This window comes from Periophthalmus magnuspinnatus, chromosome 1 (genome assembly GCF_009829125.3).
Source record: "Periophthalmus magnuspinnatus isolate fPerMag1 chromosome 1, fPerMag1.2.pri, whole genome shotgun sequence".
In the NCBI taxonomy this organism is placed as follows: Eukaryota; Metazoa; Chordata; class Actinopteri; order Gobiiformes; family Gobiidae; genus Periophthalmus; species Periophthalmus magnuspinnatus.
Genome location: NC_047126.1, coordinates 12,547,965 through 12,573,197, shown reverse-complemented (window position 1 = coordinate 12,573,197; position 25,233 = coordinate 12,547,965). Strand labels below are relative to the sequence as shown.

The following is a 25,233-nucleotide window of genomic DNA, read 5'->3' as shown; positions in this document are numbered from 1 at the left end:
CAAAAAAATCCCGGGCAGCCTTTTGCTTGATTGTTGTGTGTAGCATCTAAGCTATGGTTTTGCATTGGATCAATTACTTTTCTGTGATTGACTTGTTAACTGTGGTTAATAATGAGTTTTCACACTGAGTTACAAACTACAGAGGGTTTTGTTCTGTTCAGCATCCAAGAAAGACATTATTATTATTATTATTATTATTATTATTATTATTATTATTATTATTATTATTATTATTATTATTATTATTATTATTATTATTATCATCATTAATAATAATAATAATAATAATAATAATAATAATAATAATAATAATAATAATAATGTATTTATGTATGTATGTATGTATGTATGTATGTATGTATGTATGTATGTATGTATTTATTTATTTTTATTTATCTGTTCATAGAAAGGAGCATAGGCCTACGTCATGTTATTGCATTCTACGTAAATCCGATCATCCAATCAGAATAAGAGGCAGATTTGCACTTCCTTGTGTTCCTGGTGCGCGGAGTTTTGAATCGATGCCAGATCACACGGATGACTCTTCATGAGCCTGACTGTACATTGCAGACAAATGTGACTTACATTGGCCTTTAAGCTGCTTTTATATCACGTGTAGATATGTAGTTTACACTTGTCACTTCTTAAATCAATCGTGAGGAACACTAGTAATAACGAAGGTAAGTTTAATCTGTCAATCGCAAATTCCTTCTTGTCAAACAATCAAACAGCAAAAACCTATGTTCACTGCACAATGGTAGACTCTCAAACCCCAGTAGTTATTTCACTTTATGTATGTAGACGTGAACATGCTAAGCTACTGCACGTATTGTAATGAGCAATGCAATAATATTTGGTAATACTGTGGCACCTATGGCTATTCCAATCTCTGTGCGTTATGATCAGAAAAAACATACACATACACACATACATACATGTACACACACATACATACATATACACATACATACATATACACACACATACATACACACATATACACACATACATACATATACACATACATACATATACATACACACACATATACATACATACATACACTCACCCACGCACACACACACATATACATACATACACACCCCCACATACATACATACACACCCCCACACACAAATATACACGCACACACACACATACACACTAATCACTGACACAGAGCAGGCTGCTGCATCCTCCTCCTCCTCCCACAAATACGAGGAACCACCATTCCTCTGACAAATACCAGAAACAACTCTAACCACATACCGTGTCTCCTCGTCTGTCAGTGCTCACTCTCTGCAGATCGTCCAACCTGAACGGAATACAAGCACATCATAAACCAACTTCAAGACTTAATGCTACCTTTACAGTAAGTAATAGACTTAGACTTTACTTTATTGTCCCTGGGGGAGATTCCTTTCCACATAATATCTGTTATAATTTATCTGTTTTTGGATCATTTATCTATTGACATATATTATATATTTTGAGAGGTCATAATTTTTTATAATATTTATGAATTCAAGGCGACTTATTTTTGATTGTGGTTGTAAACTGAAAAATGTAAACTCAGTCTATTAACTCATACTGAACCACTATTTCTGGGCAGAAACAGGTAGATTTATAAATGATTTGTCCTGACCTTTGTCCAAGTTTTATACTCTTTTTATCATTAAAAAGAGTTCATTTAGGTCATTTACGTCAATGTGCTGGTTAACTGAATCGTTCAACACTACCGCTATTGTTTGACCCTTTAATCTAATAACATTACAACATGATATTCGTCAGACCCAGATTATAAAGCCAAGTTTAGATAATTATAATATACATTTTTTCTTAGTAATAGTATCTTAGTAATAGTACAAATGGTTATATATGTACATGTGTGTGACTTGTCTCTATATTTCCTCTCAGATGAAGCAGTGGGTGAGTGATTTGACACTGAGTGGGACATGAGGACCATACTCCCTATTTGGGAGTGTGGAAGAGGCTCAGGGGGAGAGTCTCGGGACCTTCGCAGTAAAATGGGCCTCATCAGAAAGCGACTTTGGCTCCGGAGAAACCTCAGTGAGGATATCCACACGGACAATGAGCCTGGCGTTTTGCTACAGAGGTTTCATTCTCTGGATCTAGACCAACAGTATGAGGTATGATGGACAAAAACTATTTTCACTTTTGTCTTGGGTATTGTCACTACATTTGTTACCATATTAAGTTACCAAAAACAAACAATAATTTTTTATATTTTTATATTTAACAGACCTCTTGATAAAACAAAGTTGATCCGAGACCTTTAAGTGATTTCAAATTTGGTCTTTTCCCATATCAATTAACAATTTTTAATTTTACAACTTACAAACTTCTGCTCTCAGATCCAAATCAGATTTTAATGTCCCTGTATAACCTATGGAAATGTTGTGGGGAAAATGTTCAAAGAAACAGATTCATACCATAGAACTCAACATATTGCCAAGTTTATAAACTATATTTATATGGGTTTTTTAATGTATTTTTAATAACCATATTTATATCTTAATAATTATAACTGTATGACACTGCGAGTCACATGAATTTTTCAGAGTTTATGATCAGCCAATGACAGAGGACAAGGAAGAGTCTGATACTTTCCTTCGATCGCGTGACAAATTCTCCGCATATGCTTCTTGGTTTTTCCAGTTTAACTGCGTAACCATCACACATAATTTGTATTTCTAACACATCTAAGTATCTGAAATTTGTACTGAAGCACATAATATATTTCCTTGCCACGGTGAGGGGGTCCACGATGGAGAAGTTATTACTTTGCCTAAAATGTTCCACAGGATGGTTATAAATGTGTATATATCAAGCATTTACATTATTACAAAAAACTGATATGCATTCTTATTGTGTGTGGGGTCGTTTCTCCAGGATCCTGATCTGTAACTTGACCTGATGGTATCACCTGCTTGCTTCATGCAGATAGTTTAATGCCATACAGTGGGACATTCCAAGCAAAGCAAAAACATTTGCACTTTTCCTGCAGAAAAATTACACAGTGCACCTTAAAGTGTTAAACTGTCTCTCTTGAAATTATTGCAAAGATACTGTGTGATGATGTCCCTTATTAATATTGTCTTACAATTTCTGTATGAGGTTATTTTTTATCTTCAGGCATTTTGTTCTATTCTGTTACTGCCTCAGGTCGTAGTTCACTAACCAGGAAATAATCCAGGAACAATTCATTTCTTATGAAAATCTTCTAAAACTGTTTTCTGTTTTATTGTTGCTTGCTTCCTTTTTGGCTGCCACCTCATCACCCATTCATGTGTCTAATTGGATCTAATGGATGGACTTCCTGGTACTGTATCTCACATCCATTGTGCATACTTAATTAAAGGGACATTTTTGCTTTGGGGAGAAACTCATTAGTGAAACAACATATGAATTCTTCGCAAAACCTCAAGTCTTGAATACAATAGTGGTTCTCAACCCTGGTGGTCTGCTGTCTGTTCTGGCTCAATTCATTTCAATGCAGTTTTAGTATCAATTAGGACATACTGTTCTGTTGTCATACTGTAGTCTTTGTTTTATTTAATTTCAGCACAATTTTAAAGTTGTTGTTAGGAGATTTTTTTAGGCCTGGTTTACTCCCAATTACAATAATGTGATGATTTAATGGAAATTCATCAGAAATGTACCAAAACTGCAAAATTTACCACAAAAGTTCAGAAATGTTACATACACAGCAAGTTTGTTTTGCTTTTTTATTTAAATCAACTATTTTTATAGGCTTTTTATGTTTTTATTATTGATAAAACATTTTTAATAAATAAATATATCCCACCTATCCCACCTCTATTTATGAGTTTACGAGAAGTATTTACAGGAAGAATAACAAACACAAACCTTTGCCCTGTCTGAGTATGTGTTAAAAGGTTGTTGTGTTTATTACTTAGTTGAATTGAAAATTAATTGATGTGTGGAATAGGGTATTTAAAAGCCCTATTTTTGTCCTGGTTGCTAAAATTAAAGTTGGCATTGCTCTTTTAACGCCGACAAACCAGTTTGATGTGGTATGCTCCCTCCACACCCCTGACATCAAGGGAAGACACAGGTGACTACAGAGAACTTACATGAAAACCGCACTGTCTGGATTCTTGAAAGGCCAAAGCGCTGAATATTAAGGCCTCAATCTGTTGATGCAGGCGACTGTTACAGTTCATGTGCCACCATCTGTGTATCAAGGAAGTTTGGTTCTGAAGGGGGAAGCTTTGATATGATAGGCCATGCAAGTATTTCCTAGTGTTGTTGTGAGCTTCCTATTAAGATGTTTTTGTACAAGGAAGACATAAAATAAACCTTAAATTTTGTACACAGACATCAGTGTAAACGTAACTACTTATTATACAGTAACTCATTGGTTAGTAATACTTTATATGAGTTACACAAGTTGATCTTACACTTGATGCTCATGACAGATATATTGTCAGTTCCAACTGCAAACAAGAGCAACACCAGAAAACACAAAATATCTTAAACTGTTTTCTTGTCTTTTCTTGTTACATTTTATTTAGGCCTATTTAGAATGCTTGCCTTCATGAGGATGTCTTGTATCGTCTGATGTGATTGACGCAATTCAGGATTAGCAATATTAGCAGGAGATGAAGAGATATCTAATCTTAAAAAAATATTTCAAAACATTTTTTTGTGTGCTCTTGTAGCCATAGAAATCCTGAATTAATTATACGTTATATAAATAAAACGGCTTCTTGTTATCAACTCATCTTTATCGACTCATGGGTAGGCTACATATCACAGTCAGACAATCAGACGCCCTCAATGTACCGTAATCTCAGTTTTAGTCTGTGTTAATTGTGGGTCTCTCGCGCCACTTCGCATCTCGTATCTTATTGGCCAGCCCCTAACAAGCCCCGCCCACACCTTCATCTTAGCCCCGCCCCTGTTTACCTGTCGTTCCTCACGTACTCCACTGTCAGTTGGATCGTTCATCCTCTAATGAGCCAGAGCTGTTAAAGTTTGACATTTTTTGCCTACTCTTTAATGTTCTGCAAATGGATACGTGTTGGATGGATTTAAACGACCTCAACACGATGAGCCCATAATATCTACACGCATCGTTTTTTATGATTTCTTCAGTAAAGCAAGATATTATGGAAAAATGGCAGTTTTCAATGGTACGTAAACGTATCTCAAAGCTACTCCGTCAAGTACCTAAAACTGCTTCATGCTTACCAGGAAAAACCCATTGTTAGCGGTTCTTTCTTTGATATTTGTGTCCAATGCACTGGTTTCACTGGTTTCTGTCATGTGATATGTGGATATTTGCGCCCATTGTTCCTAGTGAAACAGGTAATAATAATAATGTGGTGGTTACATAAAGCCGGTCAAACAATCTTATGACACCGTGTCTACCAGACCTTTAGTCTCTGAGTGTTTACATGTTCACACTGTGTTTACAGCCTACAGATTTATGTCTGTTACTCTCCATTTAATGTGTGTTGTCTTTGGCTACATCAGGTGAGCCTATATTTTGAGTTGGCCCAGGTTATTAACAATTATAAGCACAATTATAAGTGTAACTACTTTTATCTTCTATAGGCCTAGTCTCCCTCTTTCTTGATGTGAATATTTAGACCCTTTGCTGCTGCAATGCTCTGTTGATTGGCTTTACATTTTGTGTTTTGTATTTTTATTTTTCATATTAATTTGGGTGCATTATATGTGTGCACAAATGTTTGTAATAGATGTATTTAAAGATTTACTTGGAAGAGTGCAACTTGATCCACAAATTCATGGTGCATTTACACTGTTTTGAGCCTAGTTTAGTTGTAGCATACCGGTACTCAATGTTTGGCCCTGGTTTAGTCTTGGTCTAGTCCCTGTTTCGTCCTAGATTTGAAATACTGCCAACCATTGTCCAGCTGCCTTTTGTTTAACTGTGTCAGAGTTCAGGGCTGGGTCTCCAACACCCGTCAATTGTGTTTAAATGAGCCATTATAAAGAGAGGCTAATGTATTATAACTTATGTAAGTCTCTAACCAGACTATAAGGCTGTATTGTTGTCACCTCTTAAAGTTGGATAATCTACAAATTGACTACTAGCTATTTCAGAAAATACTAGCAAAAAGAACGGCACATAGGCATCATTATAAATCAATTTTCAGGAGCCTGTGATCAATATGAGCGTTCAGGATCCTGTTTAGGAGTTTTATTTTCAACCAAAAAAAAAGATGAGGTGGACTAACTGAAAAAACTGTTGGCTAATGCTAGATAGCGTGTGACTGTATTTTTATGCGCGAGAGACTTGCTTAAGGCAAGGCAAGGCAAGTTTATTTGTATAGCACAATTCGTACACAAAGTAATTCAAAGTGCTTTACAGAATAAGAAAGACATTAAAATCACACAAATCAAACATAAATAATCACAAATAATCATCATAAAATCAACATTAAAAGAGAAGAGTGCAGAATAAAAACCTGTCAGTCATGCTTAAGAGAAATCATTTCACCTATTGTAGTTCCAACAAAATGATCTCTTTTCTGGTTTGATTGTGTTAAAATAAAGCTTAGAGTGTTGATGACATGAGCTGCAAAGTATCATTTCATGAGTTTTATACAATTCTTTTCTGATTTGAAGGGCTTTCGGAGGATCCATAGAGGACATTTCCCCATTTGAAAGATATAATATTTTGATTTTAATAGCTTAATTGCTATGACGACGGAGGATGGTTACCATAGCTTGAAACCCATGAATAGGTTACAGAGTGGCAATTGTCAGTGCAAAACTATATATCTTTTGAATAGTCAAAAAGCAATGCAATATTATTAGTATTATTAAGAGACTCGAGTAACTTTTGATCACATTTTTGTGGCAGGACCCAGTGCAGGAGTGGGGTGAGGAGGAGGACAATGGTGCAGTTTTCGGGATCACTCTTCGTCGGGACCCTGTTGTTCCAAGTCCTGAGTCTCCAGACCTGCCCACAGTATTCTCTTTCTCCCAGTACCACACGGTGAAGCTGCGCAGGCTGAAGGCGGCCTCTCTAGACCGCCTCATCTCTCATCTTTTAGACCATGAAAACCAAGAAGCGGACTTTGCTCGGGTCTTCCTGTCAACCTACAGGGCCTTCACCTCCTCGACTGACCTCATCGAACTGCTGTTTCAGAGGTGAGTGAGACACAGGCAATGTGGGCGCATCAGGGCCGTGTTTGTATTTTACTCAAAGCATTAGTAGGTATTTATAGGTAAACATTTTTAGAGCAGTGTATCTATTGGTTTAGTTTTTTGTAGATATTACCACTAATGCCCAATTAGTCTTAAACTGTAAAAAAAATATTACCGTAAGTACTTTTAAAGCAAGTTAAGCAATTAAATAATGGTAAATAACTGGTCAATTTACAAGTGTTTTACATGGAGCATAATTCTTGTGTGTATCCATATTTACTAGAAAGAAATGTATCGCTACAAATGTTACAATCTCTAAAAATTGTATTGGTATATGTTCACATGTTTATATAGCTCTTTTCCACCTCCAAGGCCTTCAAAACACTTTACATCAAGAAACTACTCACACATTTATACACCAGTGTACACACTGGGGGACAGAGGATTAAGTGTCTTGCTAAAGGACACTGTGACAGCATTCATCTATTGTGAAAATTATTACAAAAAAACTCTTAAAACTGCTTTTAACTCAAGTGCTTTATTATTATGTGAAATATAAATTCACTCCAATCACAATCAATGGTTCTAATAGCTCCTGAATGACGTGGCAGTGGTAGTGTCCTCTCCACCCAGAGTGAGTCTAAAGTTAATTCATTAACTATAGTTTATTTGAGATGCATCAAATGAATGAAACAAATTACAACAATAAGATTCAGTGTTTCTTCAGTAAAAGTGTAACTCACCATGGCAACCACACCTTTCATCAGTACACAATTTTAATCTTGTACCTGATTACCATATTTCATAATAAGAAAAATGAATTGTGAAGTGCCTTGATATACACTTTGTCCACTGAATGTTTTAAAACACATTTGTTGAGGGCTATTGACTGCACACAATTCTGTCTTTCTGTATTGTACTGACATGACCCATTTTTTTTCACCATTTACCTTCAGGGCTGAGTGTCTTTATAACCTAGGCTTCGTGGTAATCTCTCTATCTACAATAGGCTGTTTTTTTTTGTTTTTTACACGTCATCCAAAGCTCTGGGGTGGTGAATAATTCTATGACGATCATTACCTCGTCATACTCTAACCAAACAAGTCATGATCTTTATACCTCCTATGACTTCCCTCCCTGCTCAATCACCTCTGTGCTTTGCCAAAAACAACAAAATATTTTAAACTTGACTACAACTATAATGATCTTTAATTTATCCTTGATTAAGTTTCTAAAATGCTCCCTTAGTAATTATAATGCATGTGTTATATGTGGAATTTGTGCCAAGTGCTTTAATGTTTGTTGTCCTCATATCTCTGTTGCTATTGACAACAAAACTACAAAAGATTTAGAGATTAACTTACAGCCAGGCAAAGAAATCAGTTTTTCTTTTGTGGTGATCAGAATACAGTGTTTTGTTGCCATTAAAGTCTGTTGAAGATAAGAAAATGTGTAGTATTGTGTCTGTAACTCAAAACATAATCAAGACAGACAATATATGTACAAAATATTGTATTATTTTTTGTATATTATATAATATTTGTAAATACCCACTTTACTTAAATGGCAGCACCGGCTGAATTGTTTGCACTGGGAGTAATGATATTCTTATCAGAATCAGATGGAAATGTTTCCTTTCTGGATAACGCTTAAACAGCATCACTGGCCCGACTGCATAATTAGGGATGCACCGATATTTTACTGGTATCTAATACCTGTGTTGATACTGAAAATGTTGCTGAATTGGGTATCCTATGTTAGGCCTTTAATTGGATGTAATAAGACTATTTACAGGCTGATTTTGGCACATTTATATAATAATTGGATCTCTTGTGTAATAAGTTAACTGCGTTTATGGAAATAGGTGCCATTTTCTGCCCCTACTCTGGTATCTCTTATCTGCAGATATTTAAAGTAAAAGTATTGATACTGGTATCAGAACTGAAAAGTAGTCATGTTTTGTCGTCTTCTTCTCACAGTGGAGAAATCTCCTATTCAGGCAGTTTTTGTACAGATACTTTCAGATTTACCAAGCTATTAAAAGCTTAAAGAACTGTGCATGTTTTTCCTATATCCATTTGATGTTAAAGTTAGTTTTTGCTGTTGTCCTTCCTTCTGTGCTGCTTCTCCGCACTTGGTTTACACACGAGTTGTGGTTTTACTGTGTGGCGTTACAGGACATTTCCACAGGATGCTCCATGTTCTTGTTCAGGATTTTCCATTCAGCACTTATCAATTCGGACCAAAGTGTTCCCACTTAAATGTATGTTCTTTTTCAAATGTAACCTTGACAAATGAAGTGTTTGTTTTTCCTTTTTCACAGGGATGAAAGCATGGTCAACTCTGATAACGCCGTTTGCACTCACAGGTGAGAGCGGCCACTTCAACAAAGTCTGGAACAATTACAGATAACACATGGAATAATTCACAGTATAACATGTTAAATAATGCTGTATGTGACATTCTCGAGGCGACTATGGCACCAGAGGTTAAATAGTTAGTTGGTTGAGTGAAGGTGCATTACTACATCATATAGCTTGTTTGAAACGTACATCAAAACGCACAAACATTGAGCCTACTTTTAATGGCAATTCTGTTCTTACATTACCAAATCTTTATGTGATACATTAGCTGTAGTAAAAATATCTCTTGTAAAAAAACTTTTTTTTTCATTGATTAAAGGTACATTATGTAACTTTTCTGGTGGGGACAATGAAACTTGCCTGTCTTCTTTATTGCTTTGCATGGAATGTTCCACAGTAATATGTTAAACTTGTCTCTCTACATTTATTCAGTTGCAAGTGTTTTTATTACTAAAAGTACTATAAAATCAAATCTGTCCTGAAACTTGGCTTGGCTGCATTACCTACTTGTTGTCATAGAGATGGATTAGTCTAATGCCATACTGTGGAAGATTTTAGCAGTAACATTTCCATGGAGAAAAGCAAGTGTTATAACAACTTAGCAACACAATTATTAATACCCTTGTGTAGTAATTAGGAATTTCTTGTAGATCATTGTAAAGTTTTTAATTGGTGTAATACTACAATAATGTTAGTTACAAGTATCATCCATATTCGCCATTAACTTCCTCACTTTTTTCTTTAGTGGCCTGTCTCCATTGGTGCGCCTGTGGCTGGAGGAGTTCAGTGAGGACCTCCATGAACCTCCCCAGTACCCGTCCCTGAAGCTGCTTGGATCCAAACTCAAACGCAGGGTCTGCTTTCGACGCTTGGCCCAAAAGGCTGAAAACCTCCTGAAGAGACTGCAGGAGCGAGGTAACACGGCACAAATGTGTTATATAGCTTTTGTTTGTGTACTGCAATATGAGGGCGTAAAGTACAATTGTGCGTAAGATATGGTGGTAAAGCAGTTTGAGGTCAGGTTACAGTCTATTAAGGAATACGTAATGAGTATAAGCTGTGCTGTTTCGTATTGAATTCAATTTAATGGCAAAACCTGCTTAAATGTGGTTTACCTATTCTGTTTGTACACGGGGTTTTAAAGGGATACTCTGAAACCACCTATTCTAGTTTGAGATGTTTTGCTTTGCATGGAGTGTTTCACAGAATAGCATAAAATGTGTCAATCTCCATGGAGACAAGCAGGTGACTCAACCAAACAAATGGGTGTAACTGAATAAATAAAAGATAGATAAGTTTATACTGAGCTGTGGAATACTCCAGGCAAAGTAATTATATTTTTATGAGACAAGCAGGGGGCTGACCCTCCACAAGAAAAGTTACATAGTGCGCCTTTAAATAATAAACATGGAAAAATACTTTATATGGACTAATGCAACAGCAAAAAATGGACTGTATCAACTCAGTTTCAGCTGTGTACTTTTGTAGTCCTCATATATTCTGTGTGTTTTAGATTGTTCCCAGCTGTCATCACTGCAACTGAATGATCCATACCAAGAGGACGTGTTGGACTGTTCAGGGAAAGACAAAACCCTCTTGGACTTTCCTGTGAGAAAAGTGGCAGAGCAGCTGACCAGACTGGACGCGGTACGTACTTTTTGAATAATATTATATTTGGGCATCACACATTCCTAGCACAGCATTATAGTGTGATAGTTGTATTTACACAGTAGTGACACGGCTTTTATTTACTTTTTATATGCACCTCTATGGACTTTGTTTGTAACTTTCAGTGTCTGATCCAAAGCTCAATGTTGGTGCACACTGAGACTTTTTAATGTATTGTCTTTATTTTTTCATTTGATAATTTTGTAGGAGCTGTTTGTCAAAGTGAAGCCTTACCACTGCCTCGGCTGTGTTTGGTCTCAACGCGACAAAAAGGAAAACCGGAATCTGGCTCCGACTGTCCGTGCCACCATCTCACAGTTCAACGCCGTGACTAACTGCGTCATTACCTCTCTGCTGTGTCCCGCGACCCCATCCTCCTCCTCTTCTCCAAATGCATCGCCGCGCTCCTCTATGATCTTCGTCTCCTCCCCCTCGTCCAGCCCACGCCCCTCTCGGAGCTCACACACTAACTGTGTCCACCGAGCGCATGTTATAGAGAGATGGATCGCTGTAGCACAGGTAACGACTACAACTGACACAAACAAAGTACGGTAATCATTGTTTCAGTTAATTAATAGTGTTGATAGAGAAGCAAACATTTAAACAAAAAGTGAACATATTTTGCATAGGTTTCAATCACTGTTTATTAAATAGAGTAGTGATGATGGCATTATTCATTCAGTTGAACAAAATTTACTATATTTGTTGTATGTCTTTAAAAATATTAAATAATATTTTTTAATTAATCAATTTTTTGTGGTTTTATTTTGCAACTGTATGTCTAAAATTAAGGAATCGCATAAATTAATTGAAATCACAATCTCACCAAAGTATAAAACATAATTATTCACAATATTATTGGAAAAAGTAAAAGTACCCTTTTATATTCCTAAATATTTTGAAGTAGAAATACAAAAAAATATGTTTCTTTCATAGGAATGCAGAGAGCTGAAGAACTTTTCCTCTCTCAGAGCGATCCTCTCAGCACTTCAGTCCAACGCTGTGTACCGCCTCAAGAAGACCTGGGCAGCAGTCAGCAGGTCAGCAAGATTTGTTTGTCTAAATATAACAGTAAAAGAGCTAAGCAGTTATTGGATATAAACACAATCAAATGTGTACATGATCACTGTCTTACCCGACACGTGCATGTCAAAGGTGCTGGAGGAGTTCACGGTGCATGGATGTAATAAACAACTTTCTTAGGCAGCTTTGGACAGCTAAATAATTTGAATGGTCTTCTGTGTTTTTAGGGAGAGCCTGGTTTTATTCGAACATCTCTGCGAGAACTTTCCAGATGAAAACTTTGTGCTCAGGAGTCGAGAGATCCTTGCTGATGTAATTACAAATTTTCTTCAATTAAATGCTTACTCTAATGATCAGGTGCACAGCAGATATTTAAACCTGCATTGTGTTTGACGCTCCTTAGAGCTTAGGTTTGCCTCTGGTATGGCACAGCAGCATCGCTCAGCTTCTCTAGTCAAGTGTGACTGGCTTAATACTGTACCTTCACTCCACCTTCACCCACAAGTTTTACTTTGCGTGTTTATTGCTGCTTATGAGGAATGTATAATATGGTTACGCTTTAGTTTAGGGAGAACATTTTAATGGCTAACCAGTTGTAATAGGCATCCTAAGTACTTAATTAGGTTTGCCCCTGTTAGTGTTACCTAATACCTGAGTGGTTAGACCGGCTAATATACAAAGTGGTGTTATGTGCTCCCTAAAACATTACCATAATATGATTTAGCTACAGGTTGTTAATTAATCCAGGATAGCTGAATGAGCTAACAAACTTATTTTATTTATTTTCACAGGATGGCAGTGCTATTCCTGGTTCAAAATCACCACAGCTCAACCCGAGAAACATGGTAAGACGTTATGCAAGTTTGGGTTTTAAATTTGGGGAGTTATTTGAACGCATTAATCAAGACTACAATCAGTTTTCCTGTATATGACCTTAAGAGTTAAGGTTATTCTTCCCTTTTATGTTAAAGTCTATGTGACTGTTGGCAGTTCCTGTTGACCTTAAAAGATAAAAAGTGTGACGTGTGCAAATATGATTTAGTAGTTTACATAGAGCGAGATGGGCTGAGAATTACTACTTTTATTATCCTTTTATTCACTTTATGAAAAGGTTTTTGGTCATAAAATCATTTAACAGTAGCTTGTGTCAGTATGACCTCAGATCAGTTTGCTCAGTTTTTAAAGGGTATGTCTTATTTTATATTTTTAGGCCCATTGCAGTGGTATTGTCCCATATTTGGGCACTTACCTAACCTTCCTGACCATGCTGGACACCGCCCTCAATGACACAGTGGAGGTAACATCATTAAGATCTTTTAAAGCACTAATTATTAAGAAGGAATAATTAAGTCTATGGTAGGGCTAATACTTGGCACTTATGCGTTTTTCTTCTATCATAGGGTGGACTCATCAACTTTGAGAAACGTAGAAGAGTAAGTATCGCCATCTACTGGTTATTCAAGTGCATCATTTTATTGTTTTGATTTTTTTTTAAACTTGCTAATTATTATTTTATTTCCATTTCAGGAATGTGAGATTCTTACTCAGATTCAGCAGCTCCAGGCTTCTTGTTCTCTCTACAGTTTCACAGTGGACGCAGAAATCACCAACTGGCTTCAAGGTCACTCAATTCTCACTGATCAAGAGAGGTAAAGAAAAACTTAGAATAGATTTACAGAATAATGTATAGATTGTTTGTACCAATATTTCATATATTTTACAGCAACAAAACATAAGCTTATTATTTGAAATCATATAATCATTTCTATATTTTGTTTTAAAGCTATGACCTGTCTCGTGAACTGGAGCCTCCTGTTGACCCATGTCCATCTTCTCCAAATTTGTGGGGCCACCGCCTTCGTACAAAGAAAATAACTCTGTAAGTCTCTATTTAACTCTACAAATAGGATAGGAAATTTGTAGTTTGGATTAATTGTATTAGATTTAAATTATCACCAATGTAAAAAGCTTACATAAAAAAAGTATGTATACTTGTTTATACCTGATTAATTGTACATTTATTTCTTTTTGCAGGTTGCGATCAGGCAGTGACCGCTCTTCTCAAAGGACTTGCTCAGATCAGATCAGTGTTTGCTCCTCCGGCTCCAGCAGCTCAGACCTGGAGGAGCTCAATGTGCCCAACCCTTATCCACTCAGGCTCAAACTCAAGGTAACTGTACCATGTATGTATGTATGTATGTATGTATGTATGTATGTATGTATGTATGTATTGTATTTATTGTATTTATGTATCTAATCACCTGATATTAAGGATGAAAAAAATGTTTGGAGAATAAATTAGATTCAAATTCAATGTATCCTTCCAAAATACTATCATCATTTAAATATAGTTACTATTATATAATAACATCACAATTATTGATTGACTTATTCATCTTAATACACACTGCTTAATAACTGTGTACCTTTCCTCTACAGTCTCTCTCTGGCTCTCTTCACAACGTTGCTGAGGACCTCTCCATGTGTCCCAGTTTGTCCAGTTCGTCTGGCAGCTCGTCTCAGCCAGACCTGAGCCTGGCCTCTCTAGATCCCAGTCCAGACTCCCACTCCCTTGGTCCCTCCGACTCCCTTGGTCTCTCCGACTCCCTTGGTCCCTCCGACTCCCCTGGCCCCTCACGTTCCTCCCACTCTCCACAGCTGTGCTTTAATAAACAGGTGGATGACTCCTGCATTATCAGGGTCAGTGTGGAGAGTATCAGCAATGGGAACATCTACAAGAGTATTCTGGTGAGGATAGGGACTATTGAAAATATATGAATTATTATTACTACTACTAGTAGTGCTCAGATTACTATTTGTTGTTGAAGTACTATTATTATTCCTACTACTGCTACTACTAGCCTACAATTGACGACTAATATATTAGACATAGAAGAGGTTGACTTGTGTGTTTTGTTCGTTAGCTGACGAGCCAGGACCACACCCCTCAGGTCGTGCAGAGAGCTCTGGAGAAACACAACATGGAGGAGCTCAGCTGCAATGACTTTGCCTTCTACCAGATGCTCAGCAATGGAAAAGGTAACATTAACCTCCCCTCTATGATTTTCAAATGTTCAGTACATCTCTTATCAACCCTGCTTTATTTACTTAGGCCTGTCTCTCATCCTCCTCAGTCTTATTAACTTCATTTTTGCCTGTTGAATCTGTTGAACTGAATTCATGTTGAACAAGTGATAGGGCAAAAATAATTATGACTGAATCATTATTTGAGCATTTGCCACTTTGCTAATTAAACGTTTACCATTTAAAATATCCATTATCTGACTGCATACTTTTCCTTACTTTCACAGAGCTCCACATTCCTGACAAAGCTAACGTCTTTTACGCCATGTGCCCCATGGACAATTACAACTTTGTTTTACGACCACGATGGAAGAACCACCAGAAACGCTTCGGTTCACCCTCCAGTTCTAGGTCTAATCACAAAACTCGCTGTAGCAGATGAAAAGCAATACTGTGGAATATTTTAACAATAAGACTGCAACTTTTCAGCAGAAAGATGAAGACACTATGTCCCTGCGTAGCTCCTCTATAGTCTGTATAAAGAAGTGGACTAAGTGAGTGTGACATCACTCAAATGAGGCTCATTGAGACGTGCAGTGGCCAGTTTGGAGCTGAGTTCCAACCGCGAGTATCATAGGAATCGAAGGACCAAACCGGAGTCGGGGTTTAACAGGGAAGGCACACTGTCAATCAAACATGTTGCTAACTCTAGCGGAGGCAATCTTGGGGAAGGAAGGCACCCGATTTGTCTGTATGTTCATATCTTGATTTACAGACAAACGTGTGAAATAAAATCAGGCGCTCATGCTCATTTCCTATTTGAAACGCGGTTTGCAGGTTAGCTATGTCCATTTATATATACAGTCTATGAGCTTTTATTAATATGCTCAGCCACATCAGGCTTCGAAACTATAAAATAAAGTTTTGAACACTGAACTTGCCATAGGAGCTTACAGTGATTTACATAGTGATAATATTTCCTTCCAGTTATCCACATTTTGGAAATGTCTTGTCAGTTTTGCCACTAGCAAAATACACTAAAAATTAAACGTCAACTCAGTTAAATATATCTTGTCATATTTTTCCATTTTTATATTTATACAAAGCAAATTATTTAAATAAAAATAATAATAATAATTTAAATAAATAGGAAAAACTGGCATGATTTATTTAAATAGGGTCAACACTGTATTTAGTGTGTGTTTGCACAGTCCTTGTCTTGCCATTGTGTTTTGATGAAGTATTTAACGCAATGTATTTAATGTCAATAATATAAACTAATATTATTTATTGCATATCAGTATTCAGCATATATATATTAAAAAGAAATATAAGGAAATGGGCACAAGTGGTTACTGTTTTCAATCACAGCCTCAATAGTTTTGTAAATAAGATGTAAATCTATTTCAAAAAGCACAACTCTAGTTAGTATTTTTAGAAATGAAGGATCTGCTACTAGTATTCACTTAACCACTTTATTGACCAGTGTATTTTTGGTTGTAACAGCAAAACATAATGATTGCTGTGAAAGTATGAAGAGAGTCTCCGAATGTGAAAACTAAATGTTCTGGATGTTGAATTATTGTGTGAAGCATTGAGTCCAGTGATGCAAACTCGTCTTCAAACCCATAGAGATGTAACAGTCTAAAGTTGAACGGTTGAAATGCACCTACAAGGGCAAAATAAGCTAAAGTTGTTGGGTTTGGAGGTATTGCGTCACAATATTTAATGCCTTTTAAACATGAACATGGTAACTTATTGGCAGCTGAAGTAAATGAAGGATCTGTGGTGACTGTCTTTGTATCTAAACTTGTACAGTGTTTTTGCATGTATTTTTGACTACTTTATGTATGTTTTATTTTAAAGACCTAAGCTGTTCTTAATCCATATACATAAGCACTTAAGTATAAATAAAATCTACTGAAGTATATTAATTATTCATCAAAGTGTCTTGTGTGTGCATTTTATCTATCTCTTGTTATGTGTCTGAAAAGATTAAATTTGCTCTAAAATGTGCCGCAAATAAATTAACAGGTCTGTGTAAGTTATTTTAATAGATCCATGGTATCATTTTGGCTTCATTGGTACTTCTACAAAATTATTTGCTGCTTACCCAAACTGAATCTAGCTCCATCTAGTGGCTACTATTGTGTCTCCATTATGTATTATGGACACTAGGTGGCGCATGAAACCACGTGTTGTTCCTGCATGTGTTAGTATTTTAATAGAGCCATGGTCGATATCAGACTAGACAAGTTTTTTGGGGTTTTGTTTCAGATGACTTGAAAAAATAGTCTATGTAACTATAATGTAAGTAATAATAAAACAGGAAACGCACGTGATTATTTAAATTGTACTAAACAGTGCATAGTTTTAGGCCATTTGACAAGATTTCATGCAGTGGTTTGTTCCTGTTTTTTTTTTTTCTTTTTTCGGTTGGATTTGGTGAATAACTGGTCAAAATATCCCATGATTCAAAACTTCAATGTATTAATGCATTTATTTAATTTCATTGTAGCCTTTTTTGAATTGGATGTCTGTATATTTGACCTTTAACTTCAGAATATATAATTTCTCCTTATACATCCAAATTATAGGCTATATCCAAAATACTACTACTAATAATAAAAGTCCATAGTTTTGAGCAACCAAGACAACAACATATTTTATTTATTTTGCTCATTAGTGCTGATATTACTTTACCTTTCCTATAATATCTGAGGTTATAACACCAGCCTGATGTTTGGTTTGACATTTACCATAACTGCATGTATCGGAGAGAACGATAGAGAGGGAAAAGGAATAGAGAAAGAAGGAAACAGGGAGAAGGACACATTTGTGGTTGATCAATTGCAAATCATACTGTAAATAAGATAGCTGTAACAGACTCCATAATAAAGAGTTAATTGAAGAACATTGTAACAAATGGAAGAATAGAAAGAGAAAGAGAGAGAAAGAGAAATCTGAAGGCGGAGGTGGACCAACTTTAGCCTTTGGACCCTGCTTTTATTGGCAATAGTATAAAGTAGTATAGATTTATAAATAGAAGAGAAAAAGGGGCGGAGGTGACACAGAGAGAGGAGGAACTTTAAAACAGGCTGATGTTTTATTTAAGCCAGGCTCATATTTTCTGTTGTGGCTTGTGAGTGTCCTGCTTTGCCCTGGGCTCCTCTGTTTCTGCTCACTCTGCTGTAATGACATCAGTGCAGGCGTCTCTCTGCAAAGGGACTCATCAGGACACTCCCCTCACATGAACCAAACAGACAGGCTCGGGCTGGTCCGATATGGATATGATCAGCAACACTAATATTTGTCTTGCTGTTCTCCCCATTAATAGAGATAATGTAGGTCTGCAACTAACGCATTAAACTGATGAATCCAGCAATTATTCTTTTGATTGATTTGCAGATTGTTGTGCATTACAAAAATAAATGAAGTAGTTCCTTTGCCGCTTTAATCAAATTGTTGCTCTGTCTGAGTCATAAAACCTCGCTGAGAGAAAAAGTACATAGACCAGTTATTGTTCAGTTGCTCAATGATGGACAGTGGTGAAATATAACAAAGTAAAAGAAGTACAAATACAAAGTACAAATTTTAGGTATCTATACTTTACTTAACTACATTTAAGAGCAGTATATGTACTTCCTACTCAACTACAGTTTTAAACAGGACTGAAAAGTAAAGTTTTTGTTTTTGTTTTTTTGTTTGAGACCTGCTGAAAAGTCAGAGGTTTATTTTTAACATGTGCAAACATATAAATAAAAGCTAGAAAAAAAAAACAATTGGTTCAGTTGTTTCTGTTCAAAATTCAGCACAGATCTTTACCAAAATCACTACATTTGGAAGCTTTATTAAATCTCAAAATATTCATGAAATACTTTAACTTTTTACTCTTTAAGTACATTTTTAAACAGATACTGAACAAATACTTTTCCTTGCGTGGATTTCTGCATGTGATACTTACTTTTACTTGAGTATTTCTTTGCTCCTGTATCTGTACTTTTACTTAAATAACAAAATTGACTACTTTTTCCACCACTGATGATCAACAAGTCAAAACATTTAACTTATCTCTCCCCTAATACAGACCATGGCAAAGCTCACATATTGCTGTTCTTGTTACTGTAGTAAAGTTCACAACCTTTCACTTCTTTTATAAATATAATTACAAAATGTATCTAACTCGGATTATGAATTTCTATACTGCTGTGATGTTCTGTTATGATGTTTACCAGTGTGTGAGAAAACACTATTATTAACACATTATTTGCTGATATCAATATTACCATAGTGTCCTATATTGTCCATCCAAATTGTTACACTTTTTGTTTGAGCCAGACATAAAGCAGTCGTAAAAAACCTAAGTGTGTGGTATTAAACTTATAGGAGACTCTTCCTCTGGGTGTGGTTCTTACAGTTCTGACCTAAAAACTCCCTCACTGACTCTACTTGATTTATGGCATTTATAAATAGCCACACGGGGGCAGCACTGTAGGTTTGTTATTAAAGAGCTTCTCCTGTGACTGTAACAGGCTGAGATTATTTAATTAGAATTACTCCAAGGAGATGAGAGGAGTAGCCTGCTGCAGTGTTTTCAGAAGTTAACCAGCTTCTATGTAGGACTGACATTTGTGAATTTACTTGTTTTAATGCCAAATAAGACAAAAAAAACAACTATATATAAACCAATGATGATTTTTGACTTTACACTATGAAACAGAAGCATTTCATTCAACAGTTCATCCCTACCTCAGTTTTTTTAGCTGGTGGCGCTCTACTAGAAAAGTTACATAGTGCTACTTTAAGCCTTTTTATTTACAGTATTTCTACCTAAACTAGGATATTTGAATGTGCATTACTTCATTGTCTAACTTGCTTTTATGGAGATAGGTATAATAAATGCCATACTGTGGAACATTACAAGGCAAAGCATATATATAAGCAGGTGGTGGACCCTATACTTTCTACTTTAAGCCTTTTTATTCACAATATTTGCACCTAAACTAACATATTTGAAGATGCATTACTCCACTCCCTAACTTGCTTTTATGGAGATAGGTGTAATAAATGCCATACTGTGGAACATTACAAGGCAAAGCATATATATAAGCAGGTGGCGGACCCTATACTTTCTACTTTAAGCCTTTTTATTCACAATAGTTGCACCTATACTAACATATTTGAACGTGCATTACTCCCTAACTTGCTGAGTGGGTAAAGAGGTCGCGTGCTGTTGCGTCCCATGTACAGTAGCAGCTGCTGTCCCTTCACACAAATCAGCTCTAATCAGGGTTTACTGTACTGCCTCATGTGAGCGGCGGTTTGGCTCACGCCCCTCACCAGGTCACTGGGTCAGACTCCTATAAACATGTTTAAGGTCTCTTGTGTTTCCTTGTGCTGGGTGCCGAGTACAGTGGCCTGCAGACAGATGGAGAAATAGCTGAGACTAATCTAAAGAGGTTAATCCACTTAATAATAACTACACAGGCGCCGCAGAGGGGAGCTGGTTACCTCAGAGCACACATGTTGTTTGTCTACATAACCCCACACAGTAAAGACATGAGCAACACCTATTCTGCAGTATTCGTCTTGTTGTTTAATCATTTTACAGCCAGAGACGTCAAGTTCAACTGATTCATTGATAATAGTGATTATCAAAACCACAACACACAGTGAGTGGTTTAAATTTAATGTGAGCTTATACTCCATTAAAAAAAAAAAAAAAAAGATAATAAATAATAAATAAAGATAATACATTTAAAGTGCTTTTTATTTTTATCTGGCTTTTGTCTCCATAACAATATAAACAATGATTATAGGCTCCTTTTTAGTACAGCCGACGTGATGAAATTAGGAACAATACATCAATCTTCATTTAAATTTGAAACATGACAATAGTGACAGAAAACATGGGTTGTTGGGTTATTTTTAACAAGTCTTCCCATTATTAATTAATTCATTAATTTTAACTGACTAATTAATTGATTACTTTGTTGATTAATTAATTCATTATTTGATTTCTATAGCATTTTTCAATACGCCCCTTTGCTTTACAGTGCATTATTCATTCACTCCACACAGGCCTGTCACGATAACACATTTTGAAGTTTGATGTATTGTTGAAGTAAATATAGACAATAAAACACAAAAAAAAAACAACATTCTAATCTACAATATTGTTAAAAAGACATAAGCTGCAGGAAATAAACAGCTGGATGAAACTCTTGTGTGTCTTGCCAAAGGACACAACAACAGTGTTTGCCAGTGTTTTTGTCACAACACGGATGTTTTAACTGTGATAAAGTATATTATTAGGATATGTTTACAGTCGCGCTAAAATAGCTTTTTTCACAAACATAAATACTGTGCATAGTGAACTTGTATTACTTGTTTGGCCTCTTCACCTCACATCTCAGGCCAATGGAAGAAGCGAGAATTTTCCACTGTGTAAACTGAATCTACAGAACAGTGAATTTGATTTGAGCACAAAGACAAGACTCCACAAGTATTTAAGAGCTTCCTTCAAACAGGCCATGTTTTTTATTAATCATGAAATATTCAGGGAGGAAGTTTCATCTGTGCTTTTGCTCAGCACTGAAGCGGAGTGAATACTGTTAGATTTGAAGGCAAGTACAAACAAAAAGGTTTGGCACAAACTCTCGGCTTTGAGGCCCAATGCCCATTTATGGATTATAAACTTGATAGTATTTTTCTTAGGTGTGTTATTTTCTATGGGATAAGGTAGATAATCTTTTCAGTAACAATAATAATGATGATGATAATAATAATAATAATGATGATGATGATAGTAATAATAATAATAATAATAATAATAATAATAATAATAATAATAATAATAATAATAATAATAATAATAATAATAATAATATGCCACCTGCTTGTCTGGATTTTGTAAAGAAAAGTAAATGCTATTGCTATTAACCTTATTTATCTCCATGGAGACAAGGAGAGGATGCCACCAGGCCATGTTACAGGTCAGATCTGCGGAGAGGCATCCTTGCTTACAGTAAAAATTCTTGTTGTTCATAACATTTTTAAACAACAAAAACACATGTAACAAAATAAATGCATGATGTTTAATGACGTATTGTTGAACATTCCAGGCAAAGCAATGACATCTTCACGGAGACTAGCAGGTGGTGAACCCCTATGAGAAAGCACCTTAGAAGGAATATTCTCTTTGTACATTGTATTCTTTATATTGTCTTTTCAATCTCCTGTACCTCACGTGTAAACGAGTGTGACTGGTCCATAAACACTGCTCTGTCTGTGTGTACCTCTTGAGACACAAACAAAAGCCATGCCAACAGACAACTTCCTGCAACATGAGGAGATGAGATATGGTAATCTGAGCTGTGTGGTTTAGCATTGCATAACGCTGAGCTGATTCATCACATGCACACGCCCATAGTTAGTCCTGGTGCCCTACTTTCTGTTGAGCGCAACTTTCTTTGGCCTATATTTTTGTGCTTTGTGCCTCTCAGTGCGTCCATGTTATTACAAGAGTCTTATGTGATTCTTAGATACAGGGAGGGAAGTTGGAAAATGTCCTATATGTGGCCTGTAGAATATTAATCCTTATTTGGGTGGGATTTGACTAAGTTTTGATCATTTCACTTGTTTTGCTGTTATTTGACAGTGGGGAAACAAAATAGGACTTGTAAAATGGTAAATGCATTTTACAGCAAGCACTGTTTCTATAATTAATGCTAAGAAATTTTAACCAAACCTTTCTTGGCAATAGGTAATTTCGGGTAATTTAGAGTCTTTAACTGTGAGTTTGGGTTAGGATTACTACTTTGACCATGAAAAACTGTAGAATAATGATGTGTTATTACCATATTACACTTTTTGTTACTGTGTCCATCACGGTGTTTTTACAGTACTGTTACGCTCATGAAAATGCTATGGCTTTGTCTGAAGGTTTCACCTTTCATTAAATTACAGGTGTTTTTATTGCCAAAAATATTTGGTGGGTGGAGTTATCTGCTTGTCTTCATGGAGATACTACTTTTTATGCACTTCTGTGTAACATTACAGGGCTGCACTGTACATCATCACACCAAAATGGCAAGTTTTATTTTTTATAATTTGAGACTCATTAGTGAAGCTTGTGTTGATGATCAGACCCAGGTTGTGGGCAGTTTGTTTTACAAGGGAGGATAAATTCCCAAGATGGTTTTCGAAATGGTATTTGTTGACCTAAATAGCAAGATTTCTCATCTGCTTTGAGTAATTCTGAGAATTGAGAATTGAGAATTATGACATACAGTTATTTATATCATTGAAAACGTGAAAAAGCATTGGGATCATTATTGGCCAGAGGTAAGTATAGTTGTGTGTTATCTGCTTTACAATGGAAATTAATATTATGTTTTCCAAAAATATGACCAATTGGAAGTAAAGTGGAAGTAGCATGTCAATTTTGAACAAAATTGGACTGAGAATTGAACCTTGTGGAATGTCAAAGGAAAGAAGAGCTAAAAATGATGAAAATTGTCTCATTATAACTAAAAAAGACCGTTTTGATAAAAAAAAGATGAGAGCCATGCGAGTGCTGTGTCTCTAACAGAGTCTTATGGTCTACAGTATCAAAGGCTGAACTAAGATCCACTTGCCCTACTGTCTGCTGCCAAAAGCAGATAATTCGTTAATTTAGTAAGTGCTATCTCTGTACTAAGGTTGCCACAGAAACCAGATTGATTTTTTAAAGAAAATGTGGTTATTATTCATGTGAGCAATTAGTTAACAGATTTTTCTGGGAATTTTGAGATAAATGGAAAGTTTGAGATAAGCTTAAAGTCATTTAAATGCATGGGGTCAAGTGTTGGCTTTTTAAGAAGTGATCGTACTGCATGTTTGAAAGATTCAAGGAATTGACCAGCAAATAAGGAGCAGATCACAATGGAGAAGAAATGAGGACTGGTTGTAGGGAAAATGACTTTTAGAAACATTGGAGGCATAATGTCTAACTGACAGCTAGAGGAACTTACACGAACAATGAGTTTTTGTAACTTGGGTTTAGTTATTTGGTCAAAACTGTGCAATTTGTAGGTGGTCTTATATAAAATATCTATGTTGTCCATAGGTGGGTGATATTATGCCTTATCTCTACTTTATTTGTGAAATGAGCTAGGAACAGTTCACATTTTGTAGTGCAGTCATCAGTTGATTTGTAGGAGGGCCCATATGTAACCTTGAATCATGGCTATTGTGATTTATCAGAGTATATAAATATGTATCTCGTGCATCTTTTACAGCTTTTGATGGCCAGCAAGTTTTCTAGAGACACAAAATGATCCTTTTCCCATTTCCTCTCTGCTTTCCTGCATTGTCTCTTTAATTATTAAACATATATCAAATAACTTGATATATGTTTGTTTTGTTTTTTTTTGAAAAGGGCCATCTGATCAGGAATATTTTCAGAGACCTTTTCAGTCGTGTGCCAGGAGACACATCTGTGGAGGTATCAGCAGAAGCAGCCAAAACATTTCACAAAAAGTCTCTGCTGACTTTGTTTTAAAAGTCCTCGAGCAAGAGCTTCAGAAAAGTAAGGCAGGGAATTCAAAAAGTATCTGACAGGACAGTACTTTGTGGTCAGACGTAATCAAATCAATGCATTTCCAATTGAAACTGAATCGGATAATATTAGGTCAGGAGTATGTGCGCAGTCTGCTTCACAGTTGGTGCATGCTGTATGTTGACCTACTTTTTGGGGAGGATTGAGGCAGCGGCCCTGAATGGGTCATGGAAGGCAACATAACTCTGAGCTGAAGCACAGCCAACCCAACATGTTTAACTGTGGGCTTTTCCCCTTCTGTCTGCCGCACCTCCTGGAAACTCGGAACAAATCTTGGACCTATTAACGGTGACCGAGATGTAGCATTGTGCAATATTTGACAATCTTTTATAATGTGGAAAGGATTTTAGCGCTTTACTTTTTTTAGTTGTAGACTTAACAAATAAG

The 25,233-nt window shown here is 36.0% G+C and overlaps 1 protein-coding gene across 2 annotated transcripts; it reads left to right on the top strand.

Moving 5' to 3' along the window:
- Window positions 1–1,304: 1,304 nt before the first annotated feature.
- rgl3a (ral guanine nucleotide dissociation stimulator-like 3a) lies at window positions 1,305–17,057 on the top strand. 2 transcript variants are annotated; one of them, XM_055225173.1, is made up of 18 exons: window positions 1,305–1,372; window positions 1,918–2,150; window positions 6,881–7,170; window positions 9,491–9,535; window positions 10,276–10,445; window positions 11,044–11,177; window positions 11,406–11,717; window positions 12,135–12,238; window positions 12,449–12,533; window positions 13,013–13,066; window positions 13,432–13,518; window positions 13,622–13,654; window positions 13,749–13,870; window positions 14,005–14,100; window positions 14,256–14,391; window positions 14,661–14,969; window positions 15,146–15,260; window positions 15,533–17,057. In XM_055225173.1, the coding sequence occupies exons 2-18, from the start codon at window positions 1,956–1,958 to the stop codon at window positions 15,685–15,687; spliced, it is 2,442 nt and encodes an 813-aa protein (XP_055081148.1). In that variant the 5' UTR covers window positions 1,305–1,372; window positions 1,918–1,955; the 3' UTR covers window positions 15,688–17,057. The 2 variants fall into 2 exon arrangements, with proteins under 2 accessions (XP_055081148.1, XP_033829897.1); XM_033974006.2 differs by lacking the exons at window positions 1,305–1,372; window positions 1,918–2,150 and adding an exon at window positions 4,995–5,180.
- The last annotated feature ends 8,176 nt before the right edge of the window (window positions 17,058–25,233 follow it).